Source organism: Eleutherodactylus coqui, chromosome 1, assembly GCF_035609145.1.
Source record: "Eleutherodactylus coqui strain aEleCoq1 chromosome 1, aEleCoq1.hap1, whole genome shotgun sequence".
Lineage (NCBI taxonomy): Eukaryota > Metazoa > Chordata > Amphibia > Anura > Eleutherodactylidae > Eleutherodactylus > Eleutherodactylus coqui.
This window is the reverse complement of record NC_089837.1, coordinates 297,693,801-297,721,640: the sequence shown is the minus strand read 5'-3', so window position 1 is coordinate 297,721,640 and position 27,840 is coordinate 297,693,801. Positions and strand designations below refer to the sequence as shown.

Below are 27,840 nucleotides of genomic sequence, written 5' to 3'. Positions count from 1 at the left end.
GCAGGGGCTCTGGGAAGCGGTAATTGTGGGGCTTGCAGTGCAATGGGAGCAGTCACAGCTGAGAGCCGAGCGTACACAGCACTATCTGAGGGACACGCCCACTTCAGGTTACTGGCAGCACACAGGAAGTGACGTCGAGCAGGGGGTTGCCAGTACTTAAGAAGGCCGCGGCAGCCGCGCGTCACTATTAGTATCCGCTTCCTTCAGGCCGGATTGTGATGGCGAATCCTCTCTCGAAGGAAAGTAGAGGAGTCTTCCGGTCTCCCAGCTGCCAGTGCTAAAGATGGCAGACTCCGTGGTGGAAGTTGTGGAGAAGCTGCAGTCCAGACTCTCGCCCGGAGCTGAGCCCAAGAAGGTAGAGTAGTAATGACCCTGTGCTTGCCGCGGCAGGGGGGCGTCCTGCTGGAGCGCTGCCTATGCCCCGGTGTATGGAGCTGCCCGTGCCCGGCAGGACCCCCGCCATATGTCTACCCCAGCAGCATGCAGTGCCCTCCTGGTATGTGCCAGCTCTGCAGAACCCTGCGCTGTGCCTGCTCTCATTAACCCCGTGCTGCCTGCGGAGGAGTGAGTGGCATGAGCGCTGCCTGTGTCCATGCTCAGTAAGGCTGCAACTGTTGTGATTCCTGGACGGGTGATCTGCTCTCCAGATTTCACGTAGGAGGGCTTATTCAGCGCATTGCCATAGGGTGATGAGTCCCATATAACTTGACCAACAATGGCAACTAATTGTTGCCGTGATCAATGATGCGTTTCTGCTTTCTCGTGAATTGCGCTACCAGCCTTTAGTGTCAGTCGCTGTATTTGTGTACAGTGGTTGCCATTTATAGATGGGCATTCAGGATGGGTATTAAATCAGAAGGCGCTGCTGCTCTCGTGTAGAAATGTTGATTTTCACAAACGACACGGTTATGATGAACTTTGTGCCGACTTTCGTACCGTGTAATTACTTTTCCATCCCCATCTTGGGTTAATTTCCAAGATTTTTCCTCTGAGATGCTTACTCTCCTGTAGAGGAAACTCTCACGGACGGCGCTATGAATGTGACTTAGTGTTACAGGGGTCTTCCTATCACAGGCCGCCCCTTTTACTATGGGAGGCGCTGACTGCGCACCTGAGACTCCTAGAGGGCAGCTGACAGTATAGTATTACGCCGCGGCTTTTAATTTAATACACGTAAAGTCCGCTAGCGAGAGCGGCAGCTTCTCAGTCATAGAAGGGACCCCCATACTGCGCATATATGAGGACGGAGAGGAATATTCTAATTCATTAATGCCCGCAGACGGACCGTAGTCTGCCCCTGTGCAGTAAGTGGATCCCCAAAGCGAATGGACTGCTCCTACATAGTCACATCTTATGTGCAAAATATGCATGATTTGTGTGTATCCAGATTGATGCAATCGCTATGCGAACATATAATAGGTTCATTCACATGCTATGAAGGGAACAAATCGTGGCACGTCCTTTCTATTTGTGATATCCCCTATTGCCCTCAGTGGGACTGGCAGCAGCACTGGCCCCATTGAAAACAATCAAAGAATATGACAATCCCCTGCTGCAGCTGTGCCAGCCGCACTGGGGGTTTCCTTTAGCCCCGCAGAGATGCCAGGCTGATTCCACGTGAAGACGCCTGGCATCCAAGGGTTTCTACATGGATGGTGTGGGTGATATCGGGGTGTGATTCACAATATCGCCCTCACCAGTGTGAAGGAGCCCTGACTCTCCCTAGCAGTGGTGTTGGCTGAAGCACAGCAGCGCTGCTAGATTTAGCATAGGAACTTTGCCCTGGCCTGATGGGTCACTCAATGTAGCAAACTCAAGTTTTATGGTTCTGCGGCGGTGGTGAGGATGTCACAAATCTAATGACACCAAAATCATCCACAGAGGGTCACGCAAAGGGGTCAAAGTGTGAGGCAAGAAGAAGCCTGCAGGCTGTTTATATTAGATCAGTACTTACATGTAAACCCCAAACTGGTGTCATGCACCCTGCATTGGTATATGTTGTGTTCCCCGCACCCCCTACCCTCTGTGTACGGCTGCACATATAGTAATTCCTGTTGTTCTACAATACCATCCCAGTTATGAGAGAAGCTAGTCTGAAAGGCAGCCCTGGTATCTACTACTATTTACCACTCCTCATTGTAAAATCAGCCTCCATTAGCATAAAATAGCAAACTATTTACCTGATCCTGCTATAGGTGACACCTCGGCCACCCCTCCCTCACCTGGTTACTGTCCACTTCCACCTCTGACTAGGCTTTTGTGCGGTCACATGATGGCAATGGTGTGTGCGGGGCAAGAAGAAAGCTACAACCTCCTCCCTAGGTGGTACTGGCATCCAAACCTCAGTCTCCGCATCTTTCAGTTTGTGCAGGATCCTTGTTGGCGCTGTGTGCTTCAGGTTTGGCGGGAGTGCCCGGACCTTCAGTCTTTTCTGCAACAGTCTTCTGTATGTATGCGAAAACCACATACTTTCAGCCGCGCCAAATGATTGGCAAGTCCTTCCCACTGTTTTCAATGGGAAACCCAACATCGAACTTTCGGGCACGTCGGATGAGAATCAATGCTTTCGCCGACACCATTGAAAACAATGGGCAAGGAAATGCCAAAAGATAGGATATGCTGAGTTTCTTCCCTGCACCGTGATGGGAGTAAATATCGCTCATGTGTATCACCCCATTTAAAAGAATGGCATTCATAATAGTGTTAGATTTGTGTGCCTTAGGCCCCCTGTCCATGGCCGTGACGGAATATCGCTAGCGATATTCTGCCAGCGGGGAGCAGGGGGAGAGAACTGTCCGTTGTCTGCAGTCAGCCTATCTGACAGGCTCACCGTGGAGAATCACGACATACAGTGATTTGAATCCCACGAGCGGAGAATCACTATGATTCTCCGCTCGTGAACAGGAGGCTGCGCTTTTCATAGCATCGCTATGGAAAGCGTTCACTGCGTTACCCGCAGCCGGATTGTCGCCCGTGGACAGGCAGCCTTAGGTTTGTTTTTTTAAGCAGCTGTGAGGGACGTGATCCCTCAGTATTGGCAGAGTACCCATCTGTCCTCTGGGGTGGAATTCATTCAAGAAATGAATCATCATGTGTGTGGAAGAATTAGTGGCCAAGGACTCAGCTGAATCTTTTAAGACCTCTTGCACTTGACTTCGCTGGTTGTCTTTTCAGGACACTTCAGAGTTAAAAAGAAGTTTTGTGTCATAAGCTTAGGAGATATTGCTGGGGTTCTGCATTCCCTATTTCCTTAGGCCCCTCTCACACAGGCGATAGTACAAACGCAGCGTTCAATGTGAGCTATTAAGGCCTCGTGCCCACGTCTGGGTCGGATACCGACTGAGAAATCTCGCAGCAGAATCCGACCCATACTCACCTGTCCGGATCAACTGCAGGTGTCTTTGCCGGCGCGCATGTGTCGGGTGCTGTTGTATCTTGATGCCACCGGAAGCTAGGGATTTGACAGGCCTTAGAAAGAGGAATACCCCTGTCATGCCGCTAGCTCCCAATTGTCTGCTGTGTGGGCAGCACAGCTCTGAGGCCGAGAGCAGCATGGAAGGAGTTTGTGCTTGGATGGGGGGGTTAGGGTTATTTTCAGTGTTAGGCTTACATTATTGCTGTATTATGTTCTCACCCCTAACTTCCCGTGGTGACATAATACAACTGTACCCATGTGCAGTGCAGATCATGACACGCTGACGATGGTGAGGATCCACGGCGATTTCAAAATTAACATTTTGGAATCGCTGCGGATTGGGACAGCTTGCATTAACTGCAATTGAAGCCGTCTACGCGATTTCCCGCACCAAATAGATCATGCTGTGATTTTTTTTTTTTTCCCGCGAGCGGAAAAGCACAGTTGATTTCCGCTAGTGGGCATGGAATAATCTCCTACTATAGCATGTCTATGGACGGACACTGCTGTGGAATTTGCAGCGGGCGTCTGGCCGCAAATTCTGCATCAAAAATCCATCCATGGGCATTGGGCCTAACGCAGGTAAAGCAAGCCGAGGACATCACTACTTTTCCTCCCGGTGGCATTGAACGCTGCATTCAAAACCGCGGTAAAACATTGTACACAGCGCTCTACTGCGCTTCTGACAGAGTTGAAAATGCTCCCCATTCAGTTTAATTTGTGTTTAAAAAGGCTTAAATGCCCGAGAATAGAACGGACAGCGCTCAGATAATGCGGAGTTAGAAACTTTAGCGCTTGTCTGAGAATCCCATTGAAATGATTGGCCGCTTAGTACAGCGTTTAATCGGTGTGTTGCAAACATGGTAGGTGGTAATCCTCCCCTACTTCTCCCCTCTTTTCCTTTTTTTTGCATGTGGTTCTGCACATGGATTTATCCCTTTGCAATGGGTAGATCTGCATACGGAATTCCAAATAGAGATTCTGCACGGAATCCGGGTCAAAAATTGACCTGTCACTTTTTTCTTTATTTGCTTCCCCCACACGCAGGTCTGAAATCTACAGTGCGCATTGTTTAAGCACATATAGACTATAGCGGGGGTGCCCATAGGAAATAATGGCATGTGGATTTGACAAGGAGTCAAACAATAAAAACAATGGGAGAAACTCTGCGATCCTTCCCTGAAGTTACGCAAGGTGGTTCTGAGGAAAAATGCATGTTGGCGAGCATGAAATTGGGCCCTGTTTCACGGCCCCATGTCACGCTCACCTGTGTGACGTTAGCCTTAGGGCGGTTTCACACGGCAATAGTATAAAAGCAGATTAAGAAACCAGTGATTTACAATGGTTTCCTTCCCATTAGTGATGTTTTCACTGATGTGATGTTGAGAGAATAAAAAAATCGCAGCGTGCTCTTATCTTTTTGCAATGTGCGTAATGTCTGCAGTGGAAAGGCTACTTTAAAACCCCTGCCCTGTGGCTCGGGTCTTGAAGTGGATTTTCAGCCTGTATTCCTCTGTGGAAATCTCTCCCCACAGAGAGAAAAAAGTCCGCAGCAGAAACGGCGCCAAAATTGCCATGACGCAGATTTGAATTCCGCACCGCCTGTCAGTTTCTGCGCAGCGTATCCGCAGCAGACCGTCAGCAGTGCGTGACCAAGAGTTTTGCAGATCTTGTCCACTTAACTGCTTTGTTCCAGTTTTAAAAATGCATGCCGAATTTCCGTGCGGAGGGTTTGCATAGAAATTCCGTCGCATTTCTGCCCCGTGTGACGCAGCCTGAGGGGTTTTCTGGTCAAAAACAGCTTTACATTTGTTGTAAATGGATTGTGGAGTCTACTTAGACGGACATGGCTGCTCAGGTCATCAAGTGTTCTGTCCCACTAGTTTCAGCGCTGGTCACATGACCACGGCGCTCCGGTTCTCTCTACAAGCCAGAGGAGTCTGATTGCCCTCTAGACGTCACAGGGAGCTGTATTTCTCCTAACATAGGTTTCTACAGTTTATATATATGACTACATAGGCAGAAAACGTTGTAAGCATATGGATTTCTTCAATGCCGTTCACATCATCGACTTTATTATTCAGGTGATGTCATCCATATGCTTAAGATTTCATATGGAAGGGTATTGGGTGTGTGTGTGTGTGTACACACACACACACACACACACACACACACACACACACACACACACACACACACACACACACACACACACACACACACACACACACACACACACACACACACACACACACACACACACACACACACACACACAAAGGCAAGATTTTGCTGTGATAACTTTGGATGAAGGAGGGGGGCTAGTGGGAATCTTGTAACTGCTTAGAAAGTAGTAGTGATAGTGGGATTACTGGCGAGAAGGGGGTATCTGATGGTAATCCTGTGCAGTTGGGAGGGATCTGCTGGGTCTAATGGACATGTTTGGAGGGGGGGGTATGCTATGGCTGCCGCTACTTTTGAAGAAGTGAAGGATGTCATTTTTATACTAGAAAGAGGGAGGGACACTACGAGGCCTGCCAGTAACAAAACCACAAGTGACGTATAAGGCCAGGCTCGCTCGTCCCTGGGGGCAATGCACTTCACTTTAAGTCCCTTGACTTTAAACATACAAAGAGCTGTATTACATCCATAGGCATGCGGTATCCCAAACCAGGGGTAGGTTCAAAATACGGAATATGGCTGTGTGAAAGGTCTATTAAGTAGTTGGCTACAACTGTTGTTTTGCAGTCATCATGGTAAAAAAAAAACATGACATGACCATTATTTCTGAATAATACCGCAAGGCCATCTTCACACGGCCAAGACACACAAATCTCCCACGAATATGAACCCCATTGAATTTTTATTTTTCCTGCATCGCAATGGGGCCAGCACAGCATCGCGTGCATGCGAGGTACATGCAGGTGCAATGAGAGGTTTACCATTGAAGACAATGGTAAATACTCCACGATCCTCCACCGCAACAATGGGGAACACTTGTCAATTGCTGTTTTAACACAAAGCGCGTCACCTTGGGGACATCGCATGTTGGTGAGCGCGATATCACACATGACCATGTGATATTAGTCTAAGGCCACTCTCACACAAATTTATTTCAAACCAATGGCACTAGCATTTTATATGCTCGCAGAATCACACGCAGCATATTCTATTTTCGGCGGTTTAGTAAGTATTTCACGCACCAAACCATCCATTGAAATAAATTATGTACGTAAAAAAACGCAGTAAATACACAATTGCATGTGTCATATTACATTTTTTATGCAGGTTATTATGCCACCGGGAAGAAAAAAAAGTTGTGACGTTATCAGCTTGATTGCGTTGTTACTGCGCAAAAAGGCGGAGTAAAAATACAGGCAAATGCTCACAAAAACGCAGCTCTGCACACCGTAAAACGCTGTAAAGAGCGCAGCGGTTTTCCATGTGCTTGTGTGAGAGTGGCCTAAGGCTGGCATCACACAGGCGTATTTGCATGCAGAAAATTTACGTGCACACGAGAATAGAACCAATGGATTCTAATAGGGTTCGTTCACATGCGTGTACTTTTCCCGCACATTTCAGTCGCGCGCAAAAAAAAAAAAAAATCCAGCATGCTCGATTTTCCTGCGGATTTGAGCAACAAAGATTCCCATAGAAGTCAATGGGGGTGTTCAAATGTGTGTGCAATACCCTAGGAAGTGTGTGATATGCTGAGTAATTCCTTTGGAAAAAGAACATATCTGGAACTCAATAGACTAATTAGCCATTTAAATCGGTGTGATTTTGTTTGCTGCACTCAAATGAACCTATCTTGTGGGCGCAAGATGTACAGTAATATACACAGATGCACGTACATAAGCATTGTTCGCTCCGCCCATGCGCGTGTAAATACTTGTATGCTCGTGTGAAGAAGGCCTTAGTGTGATGTAGCACGTCTTCCTGCCATCTGCTCACAGTCTCATATGGGTTGCTGCCTTCTACGGTAACCCTGAAGCTGTGTTTTGTGCGCCAGTCCTCCTTGCTCTTGGATAGACTCGGCTGCCATTGTCTGATCTGGCTGGTTCGGTCTGTGGTCTTGTAGTAGAGACACATGGAGCCAGGTGCTTTGGTGCCAACCACTGCTAGCATGTCCGTATGTGCTGCAGGTGATGCGTGGTAACACGCAGATCACTGCTAGTTCCTGTTCTGCACCTAGACTTGCCAAATCTACCACGGCAATTAGCAGTGACCAGCATGCTGTTACCATGGGGCATCCTACAAAGCACTCAGGTACTGCAGTGGATATGAACTCAGACCGGGCAAAGCTGGAGGTAACGCTCCTAGATGCTGATGGCTCCTGGTCTCTGCTGTGTCCCCTCCCCACTGTTACTTGCGGAGAGTGACAGCGGGATTGGTACAGCAGCGCCAGGAGATGAGATGGGAGCCCGGCGGGGGATAGTGACAGCAGCGCCAGGAGTGGAGATGGCTGTAGTAGGAGGAGCAGGAGGGCGAGGAGATGTGTGAGCTGTCAGAGGGGAGAGCTGGTACATGTGTGTCTAGGGAGCTGTGTGTGGGGAATCAGCCAATCCACAGCTGTGGGAGTGACCTGCCTATCCCCTGTAACTCAGCCCGGCCAACCCATATCTCCATCCATACTTCCGGTGGAGACATATTACACCAGTACCTCCTTTATGTACACTGAGTGACCGTTTTAGGCTGGGTTCACACAGGGTAGATTTCCCTCAGAATTTCCCTGCGGAATTTCGCGGCTGCTAATCCTGGGATTAGCCAGCCATGTGGACGAGATTTGTCAAAAATCTCGTCCACACGTAGACATTCCGTCACGGCAAAGCCGGCATTAGCCGGTGCTGCAGCGCAGATTGCCAGGACGCAGCATGTCAATTTTTTGTTATTTTTTTGTGGTCTTGCTCCTCTCTATGGGAAAGTCGGCCGCAACGGAAAAGCATGCAGTGAAGCAGCTCCAAAACCCGCAGCTAAGTGACGCAGGTTTTTAAGCTCTGCTTATCCTGCTGCAGCAAAACTGAGATTTCCACGGTGAAACCGTCCCGTGGAAACCCAGCATTATACATATTAGTTGATAAATTGACATACTTAGAAATTGTTACTATTACCTCAAGTCATAAGTTATGAATTGTGAGCTCCAGTGATTGGACCTGTTGGCTTTTTATATACTTTTTTTGTTTGTTTGTTTTTTTACAGCTTTTGAAGACATTGAAGAGGTTATCTGAGTTGCCAATTACTGTTGATATCTTGGTGGTAAGTTTTTTTTTAATGGTTATTAACTTGCACACTTTCACACATTGACTGACTATATAGTTTGGCCTGATCACATTTGCATCATGGATTCTGTTTAGAGAAGTCACAACATTGTGCCAGATTTGGTGCAAAACAGATAGAAATAGGACAGAGTGACCCCACTAATAATGGGTTCAGTTGGGGTTCCATCAAGGTTCCCATAGTTTCTGACAGCGCAAATAGTGATGCATGCTGTCTGCTGTCAAAAAGGATGGAAATCTTGCTGTAACTCCTGAGAAGAACTTTAGACAGTGCTATTAACAATGTGTTAACCTGAACTAGGCTTCATTGATACACCTTTTGTCGTGCCTATTTTGCGCTTGTAAAACGTGGCATGAAATTCATGAGGGCTTTTTTACCAGCTTTTTTGTGGGTTTTTTTTTTTATATTTTTGTTCACACATTTTTTATGGTGTTTTTTTCCCTATAAATAAGCATGTGGAAAGACACCTGGAAAAAAACCGTCAAACCCACAGCCTGTTCCATTTGCAAAAAAACGCCATATATGCTATAAAAAAGACATTTGCAAAAAAGTTCCACCAAAAACCTGCAGTTTTTTCTGTTTCTAGCAGACTTAATATTTCTCTATTAATGTGCAGCTATGGTATGTACCTGCAAATTTTTTTGCATAAAAAAATGTCCCAAAAAGCATGGGGTTTTTCCTAAAAATGCAGTGTGTGTAACAGGTTCTTGATCTTATAGGAATAAAGCTTTATAACAGTGTAAAGAACCTATGCAATGTAATAATATGATTATGGGGATATTAAGAGGGGCCTTGCACCACAATTCTGGTTTAAAAGTAACATGTTTGTGTGAAAACATCAGTATTTTTGCCCTTTTTTACTATTCATTGGAGCAAGGTTACTCATGGACTGACAGATTTAGGCCCCCTGCACACGGCAGAGCAGGGTTCCGCATGCGGAATCCGGCTCTGCCAGCAGTGGTGCCCACGCGTACTTGCAGTCTTCTCTTTTGATGTGTACTGTGGATGGTCCACACAGCGAGCCATCAGACAGGCACAGTACAACTTTTTAAAACTTTTTTCCTGCGTCATCCTGTGGAATACGCAACCTTTCCGTAATTACATTGAGGAAGGGCTGCGAATTGGACGGTTTTCATTGACTTTAATGAAAGCAGGCCACGCGGAATCCGCAAAAAATGGAGCATGCTGCAATTTTTTCTCCGCTTGAGGAAACCACAATTGGTTTCTGCAAGTGTGCAGGAAGAATAAACTTCCCATAGCATGCTATGGGCGCTATTTGCAGACACCCTCCACGGATTCCGCAGCAAATATCTATTCATGGGCAGGAGCCGTTACTGTAATTTATACGAAAACTGGTTTAAATGATAAATTTATCCCAGCTCATAGTTGACGTACATTTGACTTTTTGGTGCACAAGTGGCCAGTAATGCACCAAATATATTAAGGGGAGTGCACCTCTCAATAGGATTTCATGCTTCCATTAACTGACATTTGCTTATACAATGATGAGCTTTATTCGCATGAGCCAGAAGAATCCCTGTAAATAAAACTTCAGCTAGTTTATGTATATGTGTACAAACTGACGTGTATAAGTGCTAATTTAACGTGCATATTCTATGGTGCCTTATGTAGGACACTGGCATCGGTAAGACTGTAAATGGACTACGAAAGCATGAACTAGTGGGAGATCTCGCAAAGAACTTGGTTGCACAGTGGAAAAAACTAGTACCACAGGAGATTCCAAGGTAAATACATTTTTCAATGCTTTTCTTACTCAATATCCACAAAATTCTACATGTACCAAACTGCTTCATCAATATGCTCCTGACTCTTTCCATTTCTCATGTAGATCTGCAGAACCAGAAGAACGTGAACACAGTAAAAGCAGTTCACGTAAGAGACCACGATCTCCATCCCCCGTAGAAGATGATGAATATGAAGATGAAAGTGACGAAAGGTATATTTCCCACAGTGAACCAGGAAAAGACCCTTGGCAACAATATTCAGACCACGAAGATTTTGATGATGGGGGGGAATATTCCCCTGAACTCACTTACAGTCCTCCAAGTATGTCCAGAGATGAAACCTTCCACAAGGAAAATCAAGAGCACAAATCTTCACACAAAGAAAAACACAGGTCAGAGATGAAGAATCTCAACCCAGAGAAGAAGAAGGAGAAATTAGCCACAAAGGAACCACAAAGAGACTTTCCATCCCATGCAGGAAGTAGCCGAGAGAAGTTGCCATCTCCAGAAATCAAAGAGCGTTCTCATAAAAAGGAAAAGAATAGGCATAGTGTTTCAAAGAGTCAAACAGATGATGTTTTAAATGCAAAAGTGCTAAAATATCAGGAGAAATCAAAACCTGATAAACACAAAGTAGGTTTGGAGACTGTTGAGAAGGGAAAGGTTTCAGAAAAAACTCTGGCAACCAAGAATAAATCAGATAAAACTAAGAGCAAAACCCAACCAAGTGACTCAGGAACACATGAGAGGAAATCTATTAAGATCTCGCTCCCACCTGCAGAACCTGAACATGATGAAGATGAATTTGAGCAGCCAACAATGTCTTTTGAATCCTATCTCAGCTACGACCAGCCCCGGAACATTAAGAAGAAGAAGAAACCAATTGTGAAGCCAACATCTTCAGCACCGGAGAAGAGCACCAAGAAGCAGAGCGAGAGTAAAGCAGAACATAAACAAAAAAGCAAAGCAAAACGGCAAGCGCCTGAGAAAAAGGAAAAGAAAGAGCCTAAGGTCAGACATAGTAAACGTTTATACTGTACAGCATTGTTGCATTGAGTTCTATTCACATTACTACAAGCTTTCAGGTATTTCTGATGGAGCATTGCTCTTGCTGTCAAGAATCCCCATTGGCCCAGGTAAATTAAACGACTCTTGTCGGCGCCCATTTGGATCCATCCTAAAACAGAGCCTGATGACCTTCAGAATGGCTCATCAATAGTTGATCAGCCAGGGTCCGCCACTTGGGACCTCGATTGATCAGCTAATTGTTCGCCCGCTGACAGGGCTGCAAATACACAGGGGTCGGAGCGGAAGCAGTTGCTGCGACCTCGTGTAGTGGCCGGCACTTGTCACTGCAGGCATGGCTCCTACTGATTTCATTGAGAGCTGCGCTTGTAATTATTTGGGTATTTGCAGCGCTGTCAGCAGGAGAACAATCAGCTGATTGGTATCAGTTAGAGTGGCAGCTGTTGTTACAGATTGGGTGGTCTATGTGGTACATAGAGAGGGGTCCTGAGTGTGAACCACCTCCCATAAAGTCTATATGTCTCAACAGGGCATATAGGCAGGCATTCATACTGTGAGGCAACCCCTTTAACCCCTTGAGTGGCACGCCCGGAAAAGTTCCGTGACGAGCTGCACTGCTCATAGCAACATAGCCCGGAAGATTTCCGGGCTGTGTATCACTATGGGAGCTGCAGAGCACAATGCCACAAGCTGTGACAGTGTGCTCTGCCTGCACAGTCCCACAGAGAACAAAGCAAGGGCTTTGAAAAACCAGCAGAAGATATTGCCGACATGGGCAATGTCCTGCTTTGTTTACAGGTTGCCATAGAGACCATCGGCTTGTCAGAAGCAAGCCGATGGTCTCTGTGGCAGGGAGAGCTGGTTGTTAGCTGTCAGAGGACAGCTAAGTACCTGCTCTTACAGCAGAGATCAGAGAAAACCTCCGCTCTCTGCTGTGTTAACCCTTTACATGCTGCAGTCTATGTGACTGCAGCATGTAAAGGGCTGTCACTGCAGCATGTAAAGGGCTGTCACCATCGGACCCCTGGAATGTGATCAGGGGTCCTGATGGGTCCCTGTGGAAGTCCCCTAAAGGGACAAAAAAAAATAAAAAATTTTTAAAAAATTTAAACAAAAAAAAGTAACAAAATTATTAAAAAAATAAAAAAAACACTTGTCTCCCTTTACTTTGTAAAAAATCAAAAATACAATCACACATGTGGTATCCATGTGCGTCGTAATGACCCAGAGAAGGAAGTTAATACATTATTTAACCCCTTAATGACATGGCCTCTTTTTTTCTTTTTTCCCCATTTCTTTTTTTCCTCCCCCCTGTTTAAAAAATCACAACTTGTCCCGCAAAAAACAAGCCCTTATATGGCCATGTCAATGGAAAAATGAAAAAGTTATGGCTCTTGAGACGCAACTGCAAAATTAGTTGAAATTCAATGATTAGACCATTTTAAAAAACCTGCCCTGGTGGGCACGACAGGGTGGTAGGAAACCTGCCACTCAAGGGGTTAAGAAAAAGAAAACACCACTATTACGTCAAAAATGATTAATACTTCTATGCTAAAATGTTCTTTGGATGCAGGTCCTGGTGTGTTTCTGAGCAGTAGAGAGGTGAACTGTAGGAAACACATTTCTGTGTGTGAATGTTCTTGTCATTGCTTTGCTATACTGATTGAGTACGCCTGCGTGAAAAGCAAGTGTGCTCGCTATTCCTGTATATATGTAATGTAGATAGTTAACTATATTCAGTCTGTTTTCAGCTGACGACACTGTGGGGGCAGTTAAGGTGATACTTGCTTCCCAACTGCTGTCCTGCACTAATGACATGAATTCCAATTGTAAGGCCGCCTGCAGACAGCTGGGTCGGATTCCGCCTCGAGAATTCTCGCAGCGGGATGTGGACCCGTGCCCCTGCAGAGGCCTACGGCTCACCCGCTCCCGGCGTCTGCATTCTCTGCTATGCGCCGGCTGCCGGCGCATGCACAGAGAAGAGCTGGCCCGTCACCACTGACATTTCTGTGCGGGCCTCTGCGTGACCCACACAAAAATAGGACATGCCCGATTTGTTTTCACACGCGGACAAATCGCGTCCGTCTGCCTAGGATTGCGTTTTCTAATGCAATCCTATGGCAGCAGCCACGGGCGGAAATTCTGTGGGAATTCCCGCTGTGAAATTTACGCCCGTGTGCAGGGGGCCTAAGAGGGAGTCATTTCTGTGATACATATACAATCCTCAACGTTGAAATTGCAACACCAAGGAGGAAAATCACAGGAACTGCAAATTATGAAATTATGAACTGGAAACAAAGTATTCGAAACATCTCGATTTATTCAGTATCGAATATGAGTGTCACATGCAGAAATAAATGCACTTGCACACCTTGGCATGCAATCAATCAGATTAATAATGGTTGTTTGAGGAATTTTCTACCACACTGAATACACTTCGGCACACAAGTCATCAAGATGCACTGCTGGAAGCTTTCTTTGCAATTGCTGACCAATGAAGTCCCAGACGTGCTCAATGGGAGACAAGTCTGAAAACTCTGCAGACCATGGCAGGACGTTTAGGCCATGCATGCTGCTCACAGTTACACAAGAACAAGGGGTCTAATGTTGTCATGCTGAGAAATGGCTCCTGGAACACTTCGGAGAAATGGGCGTACCACTGGTACCATGACCAAATCATCATAACGCTGAGCTGTTAGTGGACCTGGAATGAGGACTAGAGGGCTCCGGCTACCGTACATTATACCACTGCACACAAATCCTTGGAGTACGTAGGACCAGTGTGATAAGTCATGAAGGCCTCTTCAAGACGTTGTCCATGTGGTCTCCACACCAATCTCCAGGTATCATGGTGTCTGAGACAAGAGTGGGACTCTTCTCTGAAGAGGATAGACCTCCGTTGCCATCTTGTTCTGCACCATGTTAGTCTTTGAGAGCATTGGTGTGCGGTCAGTGGGACACTTGTCGCTGGTCATCTGGCTCGTAGCCCAAAGCTGTGTAAGTGCCTTCTGATGGTTTGTGTAGGCACTGTTCGCCCCTGACTTGGGATGTGACGTCCAATTTCACTCACAGTTGAGAATGGATCACTACACACCATTCTTCTAGTCTGGCGATCGTCCATGCAGCGATTCGCCTCTATATATCTCTTGCTTCACTCGAGATCGTCCTCATTCTCCCAACCACTGGGACATGCAGTGTAGTGATCTGCTGAAATGATAAACCAAGATGTCTCAGATCAAGGACTCTGTGCCTCTCAGTTTACAACAAGTGGTGACAACTGGCACATTGAGGATCAGGGGGCGTCGCACAATCATACCACAAGACTATCTGATTTTTGAAGTTTCATTTAGCTGACAAAACTTTTTCAATCTGGCCTTGATACCATTGAAGCCCCTCCCACATGCCACAGATTGGAGCTTGGTGCTTGAAAATATGATCATTTGCATATCTTAGCGACATCGGCAACTTCCTCAATTTGCATAACCTTACGACTTTTCGTTCTTGGTGTTGCAATTTCAATATTGATAAGTGTATACACTGCAGCCCATTAATTTCAATACACTACCGCAATACATTCGGAAATGAACAACAGAAGCTAGTCTGTGATGAATGTGAATGTATTTAGGAAATAGATATGTGATCGCTGCCAAGGGTGGGTGTTTTAATGAGAGAAAAATAAGGAAATCACGGCTGAGTTCATTAGTAAACTATGGGTGAGATTTATAAAACTGTCTAAAATGAAAACTGTCTTTGTTGCCCATAGCAACCAATCACAGCTCAGCTTACATTTTATGTTTTGCCTTTGAAAAATGAAAGCTGTTCTGTTATTGGATGCTATGGGCAACAAAGACCGTTTTAGAACAAAACACGTTAATTTGCCCTATTAGTGGTGTATTGAAATGAATGAGCTGTAGTGTATTGTGAGTTATCCAGGCTACGATTAAAAGTGCTGAATAAAGTTGTAAATCATCAAATAGTAATATTTTTCTATAGTATAGTAACTAGTGTTTTTGTATTACTGCTGTGCAGATAGACCAAGTCCCTGTTCTACCCGATATACCATTGCCAACTATCCAGCCAAATTATCGACCTCTTCCTTCTATTGAAGCTGTTCCCTACTTGCCTCATAAGAGGAAAGGTAAGATTCCTGTACGAAGATGTGAATGATGGTAAATAAGGTGGAGTATTCAGTAACTGAATAGTTTTCTATTGTTTCCTAGCTCCATTGAACTCTCAGGAGGAAGATGAAGGTAACGGATTTACTGGACGTAGGTTAAACTCCAAGATGCAGGTGTATTCTGGATCCAAATCGGCATACTTGCCAAAGATGATGTCCCTCTATCAGCAGTGTATCCGAGTCCTGGCCAACAACATAGACTGTGAGTATAATGTTTCCAGCAGACATCCTAAAAGTGTGGATTTAGGTCTCTGCTTCTATAGAAAGTCACGTTTCTGCTTCAGAAATACTAAAGCAATGATGACTTTTTTCTGTGTGCAAAGAAATGGAACCGTATTGGTATTTTTCCTCTGGTTACCGCTTTTACATCTTTTAATGTTTACATGTTTTGCAGTCATTCCTCCATTCAACAATTTGAAGTTCTTGATCCATTTAATTGTGACAGATTTATCTAGACATACTGTATTGGATTAAGGCTTCATTTATGCTGTTAAAGGAGAAATTTGAGAATGTTTTTTTCACTATTGTGATTAGTTCCATTTTTTTTAAAGGGATTTTCCGGGGCTTAAAAAAGATTTAAATGTTTAAAGTAAAGAAAAAAATGTATGCTTTCCTTCTCCAGAAGATCCCTATCCAGCACTGGAGCCTCGGCCTGTTGGTCCAAACCCAGAATAAGCTGGCAGGTAGTCGCGTGGCGGTACATTGTGCATGTGACCGCTCAGCCAATCACAGGCCACAGGGGCCATGGAAGAATCACTGCTGAAGCTTGTTATTGGCTGAGAAGTCGTGTGCACAATGAATGGCACGTGAACACCCACGGGGTCCCAAGCAGCGGGCACTGGGCGCCAGTGTTGGACATTTCTTCTTTCTCTTACACCGTTTGAAGTCTGTAATTTTCTTTTAAGTCCTGGGAAATTGCTTTGACTTACAATGTGGAGAACTAATCTCCTCAGCAGCAGTGTGAGTGAAGCTTGGTGAAAGCCACAGAATCTACTTAAACCACTGTCAGTCGCAGCAATGCCATATGGCTTCTGGCCAGCAAAATGACAAAGTAGGTTTTCAGTGATTACATTGTATTTGATGCCTGAGAAGTCACAAGGGGCACTTGACACGGCCCACAGGCTGCCACTTGGACCTAGCTGTATAATAACAAATGTATTCTAATTAAATGGGAACATCTGGCTAAATATATAATATTTCTATTTTTGCTAACTTCATAGTCTTGGTTTCTTAATATTTCCTTTCTCGTTTCAGCAATCTATGAGGTAGGAGGTGTCCCTTATTCGATGCTAGAGCCGGTTTTGGAGAAGTGCACACCAGAGCAGTTGTACCGGATAGAGGATCATAATCATGTGAGTTTATCATTCTCACTAATTTGCTATTGTCTTACTAAATATTGTAAGGCGATTGAGCTGTATAGTGCTTAAGGGTTACAAGATGCGAAATAATAATTTATTACCTAGAGGAAAGGCAGCACTGGGGTAAATTCCACAAACACATTATGAAATAAGATCTAACATTATAGTGGTTTTTAGGGGTAAAAACTATTTTTTGTTTAATGTAATACAGCGTCTGCACTACTTATATAGAGCTAACCTCTGCGGCATTTAAATGCGCCGTTTAGCTTATTCTCAAACTAGTCACGTGACCATGGCACCACTGCAAGAACAGTGGTTGTCCTTGTCAACTACCACCAGTCCTCCAACGTAACGGTCTTGGACTCACCCCAATGGTCGCCATGTTACAACCTCATATGACTGAAGGAACAGTCTCTCTCCAGCTTGTCATTCACCACTCCATTCGGTCTAGCGCATGCACATCCTGAGGTGTGTGCATGTGTGTATATATAGATATATATGTATAGATATATACACAGCACAAGTGCTCCTGGTTTGATTGGTCAGTGCAGTATGGTGGTTCTGAGTGATTACGTGGGGCAGCAAGAACGGTTCTGGCTGTGTCAATAGAGTAGACTCAGAGGGGCAGGGCTGAGATGATGGAGGAGTTTGAGCTGCAAGAAAGTTGGAGACGGACGGATATGAGCTGTGCTGGGTAGGTGGAGGCGTGTAGGGAAAAAAAGCTCCCTGTGATGTACAGTGAGCAATCAGACACCCCTTTCGTGGGGCTTACTGAGGAGTACAGGAGCGCCTGTGGTCATGTGACTGTTGGGAGAAACAGTGGAACGGCGCATCTGAACACTGAAAATGTCAGATCTACGTAAGTAGTGCCAGAATCATTTTACATTCTGAAAAAAATTGTCTTTAACTGTAAACCCCCTTTAAAATCATTTTTCCATTCAAATGCTAAATCTGGTTGATTCAGGAGGTTTAAATTGAGTTACATAATCTAACTCCGAGGCCTCATTCCCACGGCTGGGTTGGATTTTGACTGCAAAATCTCGCAGCGGAATCAGACCTGGCAACCCCCAGAGACCCTATATTCACCTGTCCCAATCCGCCGCGATTGTCTTACCCGGCGTGGAGTTATGACACAGATTCCCGCGATACTTCCGCTGTGCCCACTGCACGGAATTTCGCGTGACGGACGGCTTCCATTGACTGCATCACAGTTGGTTTCCGCTCGTGGGCAGGGGAGAATCTTTTAGGACAGCATGTCTATAGACAGTCATTGCTACGGTATTTGCGGTGTCCGGACATGAATTCCGCAACGATAATCTGTCCCTGGGCATTAGCACTAAGGCTATGTTCACATACATTTGCTGGATGAAGTGAAATATTTGAAGCAGATCTGGGAAAAGAAATCTGCGACAGATAGGATTTGCTGGGCATGCCATCAAATCTGCAATGGTCTTTGCCACAGCATGTATAGGTGAATTGTTTGGGGAGCCCATTCACAGGCATTGTACTGTATTTTGTTGTGGATTTTTTATTTAAACTTTGCACTGAAAAGCTACAACTAATCCTCTATATGTGAACATAACAGAACTGGTCCTGGTGAATATACGGAGCAATTATAGCATCTATTCACCCGTCTTGTGGCATATATGCAAGACCAGAATGAATGGGTCAGAGATTATAGTGAATCTGTAGTTACATATTTGCAGTGATGTGTCTTCAGAATATGGAATGTTTTGCTATTAAAAAAGATGCATCATTGGTATAAGCTTTGAGCCTGTTTGACCTGACACTTGTCTTCCTCCTTTGTGAAGAGACTGAACAGGAACACTCATCCCATCTGTTAGCCCACTCCCTTGCACTAGGTCTTGGTGATGGCCATAAGTAGAGAAACAGGACTGGCATAGATCATGTTACTCTCCTTTGAGGACCGCAAACTATGCCTACTTAGACCGGCTGCACACGGGAGTGCCACATTTCGTATGCTGGAACCCGTAGCTGAATCTGGCCGGCGCCCCCACATACCGGCACAATCTGTATTGCAGATGACTGCAGATGTTCGCGGTCGGTCATGCGCAGTACACATTTAAAAAAAAAAATTGTATTTCCCGCACTGTTGTTAGGCAAAATAGAGCATGCTGTGATTTTTCTTCTACTTGTGGAATATACAATTAGTTTCCACAAGTATGAAGAAAAAAGCTGTCACCAACCATGGATTCCGCAATACAGATTTTAGAGCCAGTGATCCGGTCGTGTGAAGCCGGCCTTACTTGTATTTTTCTCACACCAGACACAATGGACAACATAGATGCATTGATTATTTTACTAGTAATCAGAAGTCGGACTTATAATGTAGTGCAGGATTCCCTGCTGTTTCAGTGACTTCAAAATTTCAGTAAATGTAACGATTTCTTTTATTTTAGGTGTTAATTGAGGACACCGATCAACTATGGAAGAATCACTGTCTAAGAGATTTCAGAAGTGAGACTCCAGATGAGTACGAGTCTTGGAGAGAGTTATATCTGCGCCTCCATGAAGCTCGGGAGCACAGGCTCGTCATGTTAACTCAGAATATCCGTTCTTCACATGCAAACAAACCCAAAGGTAAGATTTAGTGATTCAATACACAACTAAGAAATAGGAAGTTTCAGCCATGTGGCCATATATACCGTATCGGTGAAAGCCATACACTGTGTGCGGTAACAGGTAGTCTGGGACTAATACAACAGCACATGTAGCCTTATGTTTATAGACCTCATCATAGCTTAGACTGGTTGTCGGTGTTGACGTATATGTTATAATGACCATGTTGCTCTATTAGAGAAAGACGTGCACAATTACTACGTATGACATGAATTTATCACAGCTGATACAGAGGTTGTCGGAGTGTTTGGGACATTGCACTTCTACTCTGCTTCATCCTAAGATTATTTTCCTTTCTTTCAAGCGCTTATAAGGCCTAATGTCCACAGGAAAATTCCGGCCCCCGCGGATTCTCCATGCAGAATCCCGCAGCGGGTCCCTGCTTTCCCACAGACATGAGGCCAGAAAATTCTTCTTACTTACCTGTCCAGACACTGCGGGTCTCCCCTACGTCGCAGCCAGTTCTTCTTTCTTTGGCCCAGCGGATGTGCTCGGCATGCCGGCAGCGTCCCGCGCGCATGCACTGTGCACATATATATAATTTTTTTAATTCCTGCTTTCCCACGGTTCTGTGGCAGAGCAAAAATTCAGCTGCGGGTGTGCTGTGGATATGTACAGCTTCCATAGGCGTCAATAGAAGCCGCGGGAACCGCCTGTGCGGCAGACCTGCAGGAAAATGGAGCATGCTGCGATTTCTTCCCGTGCGTGCAGCCCGCACGCTTGGAAGAAATTCTATCCACATGCTTTTAGCTGCCCTACGGATGCTGATGAATCCCTATGGGCAGCAAGACGCACAGATCTCCCGTGTGGGAGCCATGCGGGGATTTTATGAATAAAATCCGCCCGTGGACATTGGGCCTAAGTCAGATCTCCTTGTTGAGCAAATACAAATTGCTTTCTGTAAGGGCCTGTTCGCAAGGGCGTATGAAAGTTGCGCCTGAGATTTCCTGGGCACACCTTGCATCAGACAGCACACGTGTGTTGTCTGAGCCCTGCAGGCTGTAGACATTGTGTATCCAATTCTGACCTGTGATATGGACCAGAACAGAACATGCTGCGATTTTTACATTTATTTATTTAGTTTTTTGTGTGAAAAAATGCCTGTGTAGATAGCCTAATTGGCTATATTGGGTCCATGTGCTTCACGGAAAAGGGCGCCTGTGTGATTGTGTCCTTGAGCAGATAAATTACTGTAGACTTTAGGACTAGAGCCAGGGAATTTAAAAAATTCACTGGGTTATTTTTCTTATTTTAAATAGCTTGACTATAAGAACATCTATAGACATCAGTGGAAAAGAGCTCAAAAAGTAAGGTACCAGCAGTAGATTTCCAGCAACATTGGTTCCTGCCCTGCTATCATGGCTACATCAATATTTCACTTCTTTACACCCTAAGGGCTTATTCAGACAGACGTATATCGGCCGGGTTTTCATTGCCCCTCGCCACTGCTTGTAATGGGAGGGCCAGGGCAGAGGCGGAGCTAAGTTCCACCCGCCCTGCCTACTCCCTTTGCAAGCAGTGGCGAGGGACGGGGAGGACTCACTGCACTCCTCCCGGCCTGGCCCGCCTCCTCCCCTTGCAGAGTGGGACAGCGTATATCGGTCGGGCGTGAAAACCCCACCGATATATGCCTGTCTAAATAATCCCTGGGGGATCCACAGTTTACACTAACTTAACTTCATTTAGACCCTGTGAATGAATTTCTACAGACCTGTAATGAGGTCCTATGAATAGATCATTTCCTCCTTTGTTTCTCTGCCTGGGACTCACCTCTATGAACCACAGCAAAGGGCGGTTACAAAAAAAGGCTCTCCTGCTCTGGCAGACTCAGCACAACCATGTATTGCATGATCACCAGTTCATTTGAATGGACTCCATGCAATAATAATTTATTTGGCATGTAGCTTGAGGGGTTTCACACTGCTTCCCTTTTAGCAATCACTGCTGATCCACAAGGTGCTACACAAGCCCGGCCTATAGGAAGCAGCTGATCAACTAGGTAACGTCATGCTAAGAAGGCTTCTCTATTTTGGGCAGTCCCTTATAACTGGCCGTCTGATGGACAAGTGATTGTATATTTGACTGGCATTATGAACAATTCCAATCATGCACAGGCAAACATCAGATGCAGTAGAAAATTAATTAAAAACTAATATCATAAACTTCAGGTTATGACTGACAACTGACAAAAGTCATAAATAAATGGCTGATCAAAGTCCGAATTTTTATTATTTTATGCAATTTATGAAAATAAAGGCTTATTTACACGAGCGTATATCGGCCGCCGGCCAATATACGCTACCATCTGAGCTGTCTTCCCCTTCCCTCCCCCTAGTCGGCTCACCTCCTGTCTCCTCTCCTCCGTCTGTTTGCAATGGGAGGGGGTGGGACAGGGGTGGAGCTAAGCTCCCACCCCTTGTCCATAGCCTGCAATGGGAGGGATGGGGCAGAGCTTAGCTCCACCCCCGTCTGGACCCCTTTCATTGCAAGCAGATGGAGGAGAAGAGAGGTGGTGAGCCGGGGAGGGAAGGGGAAGACAGCTCAGATGGTAGCGTATATCGGCCGGCCGTGAAAATGCCGGCCGATATACGCTCTTGTGAATAAGGCCTAATTCTGTTAAAAGGATTACAAGCAGTGGTAATCTCTCTCTCGCACACTTGGGCCATCCACATATTACATGGATTGCTGCTATTGCTTTGAATTACTACATGCAGCAGTACATCTACCCTAGAACTGTTGCTGCAGGGAAAAACGAGTGACTGATGACATCTTCCCGCAACCAAATCAGCTAGCAGCTATTGTGTTAAAGTGACCCTCCGTGCCTGGAGAAACAAAGATGGCCGCTCCGCTTCTCTGACTACCTGCTGCACCCTGTGTATTAGTATGTATTGGTAGTCTAAGACACTACATGCTGGTCTGACTGATCAGTGCAACTCATGTGGTTAATCAAGGCAGGTGTAGTGTCATAAGGCTCTTTTAAACGGAAAGACTATTGTTCAAATGAGTGAAAGTAAGCGATAATCGTTCAGTCTAAACGCAGCCAACGCCCGAACAACAAACGATAATCGTTCACTTTTCGTCATTCATTTTCTGCCGAAATAAAAATTATTGTGGGCTTGTTCACGTATCATTCAGTTTACATAGCACTCATTCAGTTGTTCTCATTCACTTATACAGCCAATGTAAGCGACGAAACAATTCCCTGTTTGAATGAGCCAAGATGTCTGCCTGTATAAACAGGTTGCCACTGCGAACGAGCGACCTGTGACATCATTCGCTCATTCAAACGATATCATTTATAAATATATTTATACCTACAGTCTTTTTTAGAATTGTGTGGAAGAAAATTGCTCTAATAGAAATCAATGGGCTTTTAACACCGTGTATTAAAATATGCGCGTAATACGCAGACGACATACGCCCATGTGAATGAGCCCTAAGTACTCTATGAAGTCGATGTCAGTCATCCTGTCTCCAGCTATATATTTCCCCTTTTTATCTCATTGCATGAATTGGATTTTAAATGGTATTTTTTACTTCATTTCTATTTGGCAGTCCGACAAGCCAAGATGGCATTTGTGAATACAGAAGTGAAACCCCCACGTGACGTACGTAGACGGCAAGAAAAGTTTGGAACAGGAGCAGCAATTGTCAGTGAAAAAACAAGGTAAAATCAAAGAAGGGCAACCTGTGTCCAAGTGTTATTGGTGGAATTTCAGACCCTGACATATCTCTCTCATTGCAGGATTAAACCCTTCATGCCAGTCACTAGTAGTTATAGCAGTGCGTCACCTGAAGAGCCCCGCTCATCTGACAGACCGAGTACGAGCAGTACAGTGTCCGCACCAAGCAGTGTTGTCCAATCTGGTCATGATCCACGTAAACCACAAGTCAAAAGTAAGTAATAGCAGTATTGTATAATGGCACAGCATTAACCCATTCCCGCTGCAGGACGTAAATTTACGTCCTGGGAGGCGGGTACTTCCCGCAACAGGACGTAAACTTACGTCCTGGAGATAGTGCGGGATCACATATGATCCCGCGCTATCCCGCAGCGGGAGCCGGCTGTCAGTCACAGCCGGCGTCTCGCTGCAACAGCGGGGGATCATCGGAGATGCGCCCCCCACTGTTAACCCCTTCCCTGCCGCGATCTAAGTAGATCGTGGCAGGGAAAGAGTTCACAGAGGGAGCGGACTCCCTCTGTGTCTCCGGCCGGCTCTCGTGATGTTATCGTGAGAGCCCGGCCTGTCGCCATGGTAACAGGACGCCAGACACTGGCTTCCTGTATTGCCTATGCCTATGATCGCTGTATAAGCGATAAGGCATGGCAGAGCAGTAGCTCTGCCATGCCTTATGACAGCGATCATCAGGGCTGTGGTCAAAGTCCCTCAGAGGGACTCAAATAGTGTAAAAAAGATTAAAAAAATGAATTAAAAAAAATGTAAAAAAAAGTAAAAAAACCAATTTTTTATGCTTTTTCTCAGATTAGCATAAAAAAAGGTAAAAAAAAAAATAAAACTCCACATATTTGGTATTGTCGCGTCCGTAACGACGCTTACAATAAGATGCACATGCTTTTGACTGTGCACGCAAAAAAAACACTAAAAAACTAAAAAACACTAAAAATGCAATAAAAGTGATCAAAAAAGCCGTATGTACCCCGAAATGGTACCAGTAAAAACTACAGCTCGTCTCGCAAAAAATAACCCCTCACAGAGCTCTGTCCATGGAAAAATAAAAAAGTTACAGGACTTTGAATGCAGCGATTTAGAAAAAAATTTTTTTCCAAAAAAAGGGTTTTTATTGCAGAAAAGTGGAAAAACCTAAGAAAAATGTAAGAATTTTGGTATCGTTGTAACCGTACCGGTCCGCAGAAGAAATGGAATGTCTCATTTATGCTGAATGATTAACGCTGTAAAAAAAAAAATCTATGGCAGAATTGATGCGTTTTCTCTCCCTGCTAGCATAAAAAAAATAATAAAAGTTTTACAATATAGTTAATGTACCCAAAAATGACGCCGATAAAAACTACAGTTCGCCACGCAAAAAACAAGCCCTTACATGGCTGCATCGACGGAAAAATAAAAAAGTTATGGCTTTTGATAAACGGAGAAGAAAATCCACCAAACATTGTTGCGTCCTTAAGCCCAAAATAGGCCATGTCATTAAGGGGTTAAATACTTTTATTACAATTATTTATTTGGTTACAAGCTTGTAATTTGAGCAGAGACACATTTTCTATTTGACTTTTACAAGTAGTTTGTCTTCTATATATGGTATGTATTGTCTTCTATATATGGTATGTATTGTCTTCTATACACAGGTATGAAAGCTGCTAGGTCTGTTGAAGGGCTTGTACCAAGATTGACTACCAACAGGATAGGTTATAAAAGTCTGATCTTTGGGGGTTGCACTGCTGAGACCCCCACCAATTCCGAACAGGGTTCCGTGTCCCCCTCTCCTGTTCACTCAGGCCTCACTCCATCCTGTGTAGTGAGGAAGAAATTGAATGGAGTGGCGGTCAAGTATCCATGGTGCCACGCCATTTCAATAGGACTGTTAGATAGCTGAGAGCTAGTACTTAGCTAATTCCGTTGGACCCACTAAAATGAATTGCGTGTACTCAACTGCCACTCCATTCATTCTCCATGTCACTGCAAGTGGGTGCAGCACGTTTGCAGTGAGGACAACAGGGGGACATGGGACCCTGTTCTTGGGATCAGTGAGGGTCTCACCAGTGAGACCCCCACCAATCAGATTTTTACCACCTATCACTTATGGATTGGTGATCAAAGTAAATCTTCATACAACTCTCTTGAATGGTAGGGAATTTGAGTCAATGAAAAAAGACTTCGGCAGCATCCAGGGTGCAAATTGATATCCAAAGTTTTATTCCCCCATCACAGAAAAACAGGCAACGTTTCGGCCATGTTGGCCTTTGTAGGGAATTTGAGTGATTGGCTCACGCAACATAATTTGTAAAATCCCCTTATGACTAGTACAAAACTCATTTTAGTACAAAAGTGCCTATTCTTATAGTACAGGTTCTTCTGCAGCCCTTTGGATGGTGCTAGTGCCTACAGGACTGAATCCATTGAAAGATGTCATTCAGTCAGTGCATGTTCTTCTTCCCTATTTACAATACTGACCTTTATGTTCTTTGTGTATATATATATATATATACATATAGTTACTTGTCCTCTGCCGTGGGGATCCAGCACTGCTGCACCGCCATCCTTTCACTGATTGTTGTGGAACATGATGACAGCAGAAGGCACCTTGACAACTGCAGCCAATCTGAGGCTGCAGCGTCTGTGTTCTAAACTCCTGGCATCATGGCGCCTAGGATGTGAACGCTGATGTCAGGATGCAGTGGCTGCAGCAGTTGGGTGACTGCTGACATCATCTTCCACTGCAATCACCGGGAGACTGGCAGGGCAGTAGCACTCGATTCCCACGACAGAGGAAGTGTAAGTATTGCTCTGTATGTTCTTTTAATAGAGTTGGAGCTATTGCTGCAATGTTGTCTGGTAACTAGACAACTCCTTTTAACCTTCTAAGGTAAAGGTTTGATAAAGCGTCATGTGACGCGAAACAGCTGTCGCCTATTTTTTGTCCTGTTTTTGCTTCTGCCATTTTTTGATACGAAATAAAGTGCTGCTCTTTAATTCTGAATACCAAGACGTTCCACGCCTTTTCATCTTTCCTTTCTAGATATTTGACATCCTTTAAACATGCCTTATGCTTGTGTCTTTCAGAGGTTGCTCCAATGATGGCCAAAACAATAAAAGCTTTCAAGAACCGATTTTCTCGACGATAAAATTAGAATGAGAATGAACTTTTTTGTGATGGGAAGGGATTATTGCACTGGAAAGCCTTCCTACAGTGGCAGAATGGACCCATCAGTTCCTGATACAGTGTTGCCCTTCACCCTACTGTTTCCTTTTGCCCAACGTGCTGATATACCCATGTTTTTACTATGTGTTTCTTTCATCCAGGATTCCAGTTATCACGCTGACTTATATCCCTGGGGCCTTAGAATCACTGTGTCTTTTTATGTCACAGACATGGATCCTGGCTGCGCTAGACTAGAAAGCCACAAAACCGTGTTGGGGAATAATCAGCATGCCACACTAAGGCAATTTTATACCCTACCAGAGTTTTTATTTAAGAATCAGGTTTTTAATGATTTAAATAAAATTACAAATTGGAAACTATTTTTGTGCAATTTCCTATAAATGAAATAGGCACAACGTTCCATTTTTGGCAAAATTGGAAGAAACTACGAAAGGAAATTTACGGTTCTTTGGATGCCTGAATTAATATCATGTACTTAGCTGTCCTATCATGGATTTGATGTTTTGCTGTTGCAGTGTCATGTAATATTTGTTGTGAATTATTTTGCAGAACTGTTCTGTGACATAAAATTGGTGTCCCAACCTCCATACACCCGCTTCTTCATATCTGGGATTTCTATAGAATCTATATTTCAGTGTGTGTTTGAACTTGTAATTTAGACTCATGAAATCCTTTTAGGGTCTTAGTTTATATGTAATTTATTTCTGTTGCTGAGAATTTGCAGTTTACATCGCTGTAATAGCATATTCTTACCCTGCATGGAGTTTTCATGAATTTCACTTCTCCGACAGTTATGTAATTTTTCCAATCAGGCTACTAGGTATCCCAGACACATACGTTCCCATGTGGCAGCTCTCAGTATTTTTGACCATTGCCGATGGCGTTTCTACTCTTTAATAATTAAATGGCGGTGTCAGACACTTGCTCTCTAGTGTAGGTCATTTGTGAAATCAGTATATTGTGGATTTTGCAGATTCCACTTTACATTTACCTGTAGCTACGAGGCAGGGGCTATAAACTTTAGGCTTTTATGTGAGCTTTTGCTTTATGTAAATAAAATCCTTTTTGTGGTTTCAAGAAGATTAAAAATTTTAATTAGACTTATATGCAAATGATTTTATCTGGCTCTTAATAAAATGTGAATACTGGATATTTTGTGTGCCTTGTTTGGCTGAAATTTACACTGACACTAGATTACACGGGGCTGTATTGTACATGTAACGTACCTCACACCCAGATGTTTAATGCAAGAGATGGAAGTGTATGAATTCACACGCACACAGTGGTTTTCTTGGCCAGTGTTACATTTTATTTTGTTTTCCCTGGTAACTTCAAAATTACAAT

The 27,840-nt window shown here is 44.6% G+C and overlaps 1 protein-coding gene across 1 annotated transcript; it reads left to right on the top strand.

Moving 5' to 3' along the window:
* Positions 1–174: 174 nt before the first annotated feature.
* ELOA (elongin A) lies at positions 175–27,646 on the top strand. The gene is made up of 11 exons (XM_066574130.1): positions 175–355; positions 8,615–8,671; positions 10,325–10,437; positions 10,542–11,448; positions 15,493–15,601; positions 15,684–15,842; positions 16,895–16,992; positions 19,419–19,599; positions 23,194–23,305; positions 23,384–23,535; positions 26,397–27,646. The coding sequence occupies exons 1-11, from the start codon at positions 284–286 to the stop codon at positions 26,456–26,458; spliced, it is 2,022 nt and encodes a 673-aa protein (XP_066430227.1). The 5' UTR covers positions 175–283; the 3' UTR covers positions 26,459–27,646.
* The last annotated feature ends 194 nt before the right edge of the window (positions 27,647–27,840 follow it).

Bases quoted from the DNA above. Each gene is read 5' to 3' on its own strand.
- ELOA (XM_066574130.1), top strand. From the start codon at position 284: ATGGCAGACTCCGTGGTGGAAGTTGTGGAGAAGCTGCAGTCCAGACTC. The intron at 15,843-16,894 runs GTGAGTATAATG...TTCTCGTTTCAG, and splicing joins CCTGGCCAACAACATAGACT to CAATCTATGAGGTAGGAGGT. The intron at 19,600-23,193 runs GTAAGATTTAGT...TCTATTTGGCAG, and splicing joins ACATGCAAACAAACCCAAAG to TCCGACAAGCCAAGATGGCA.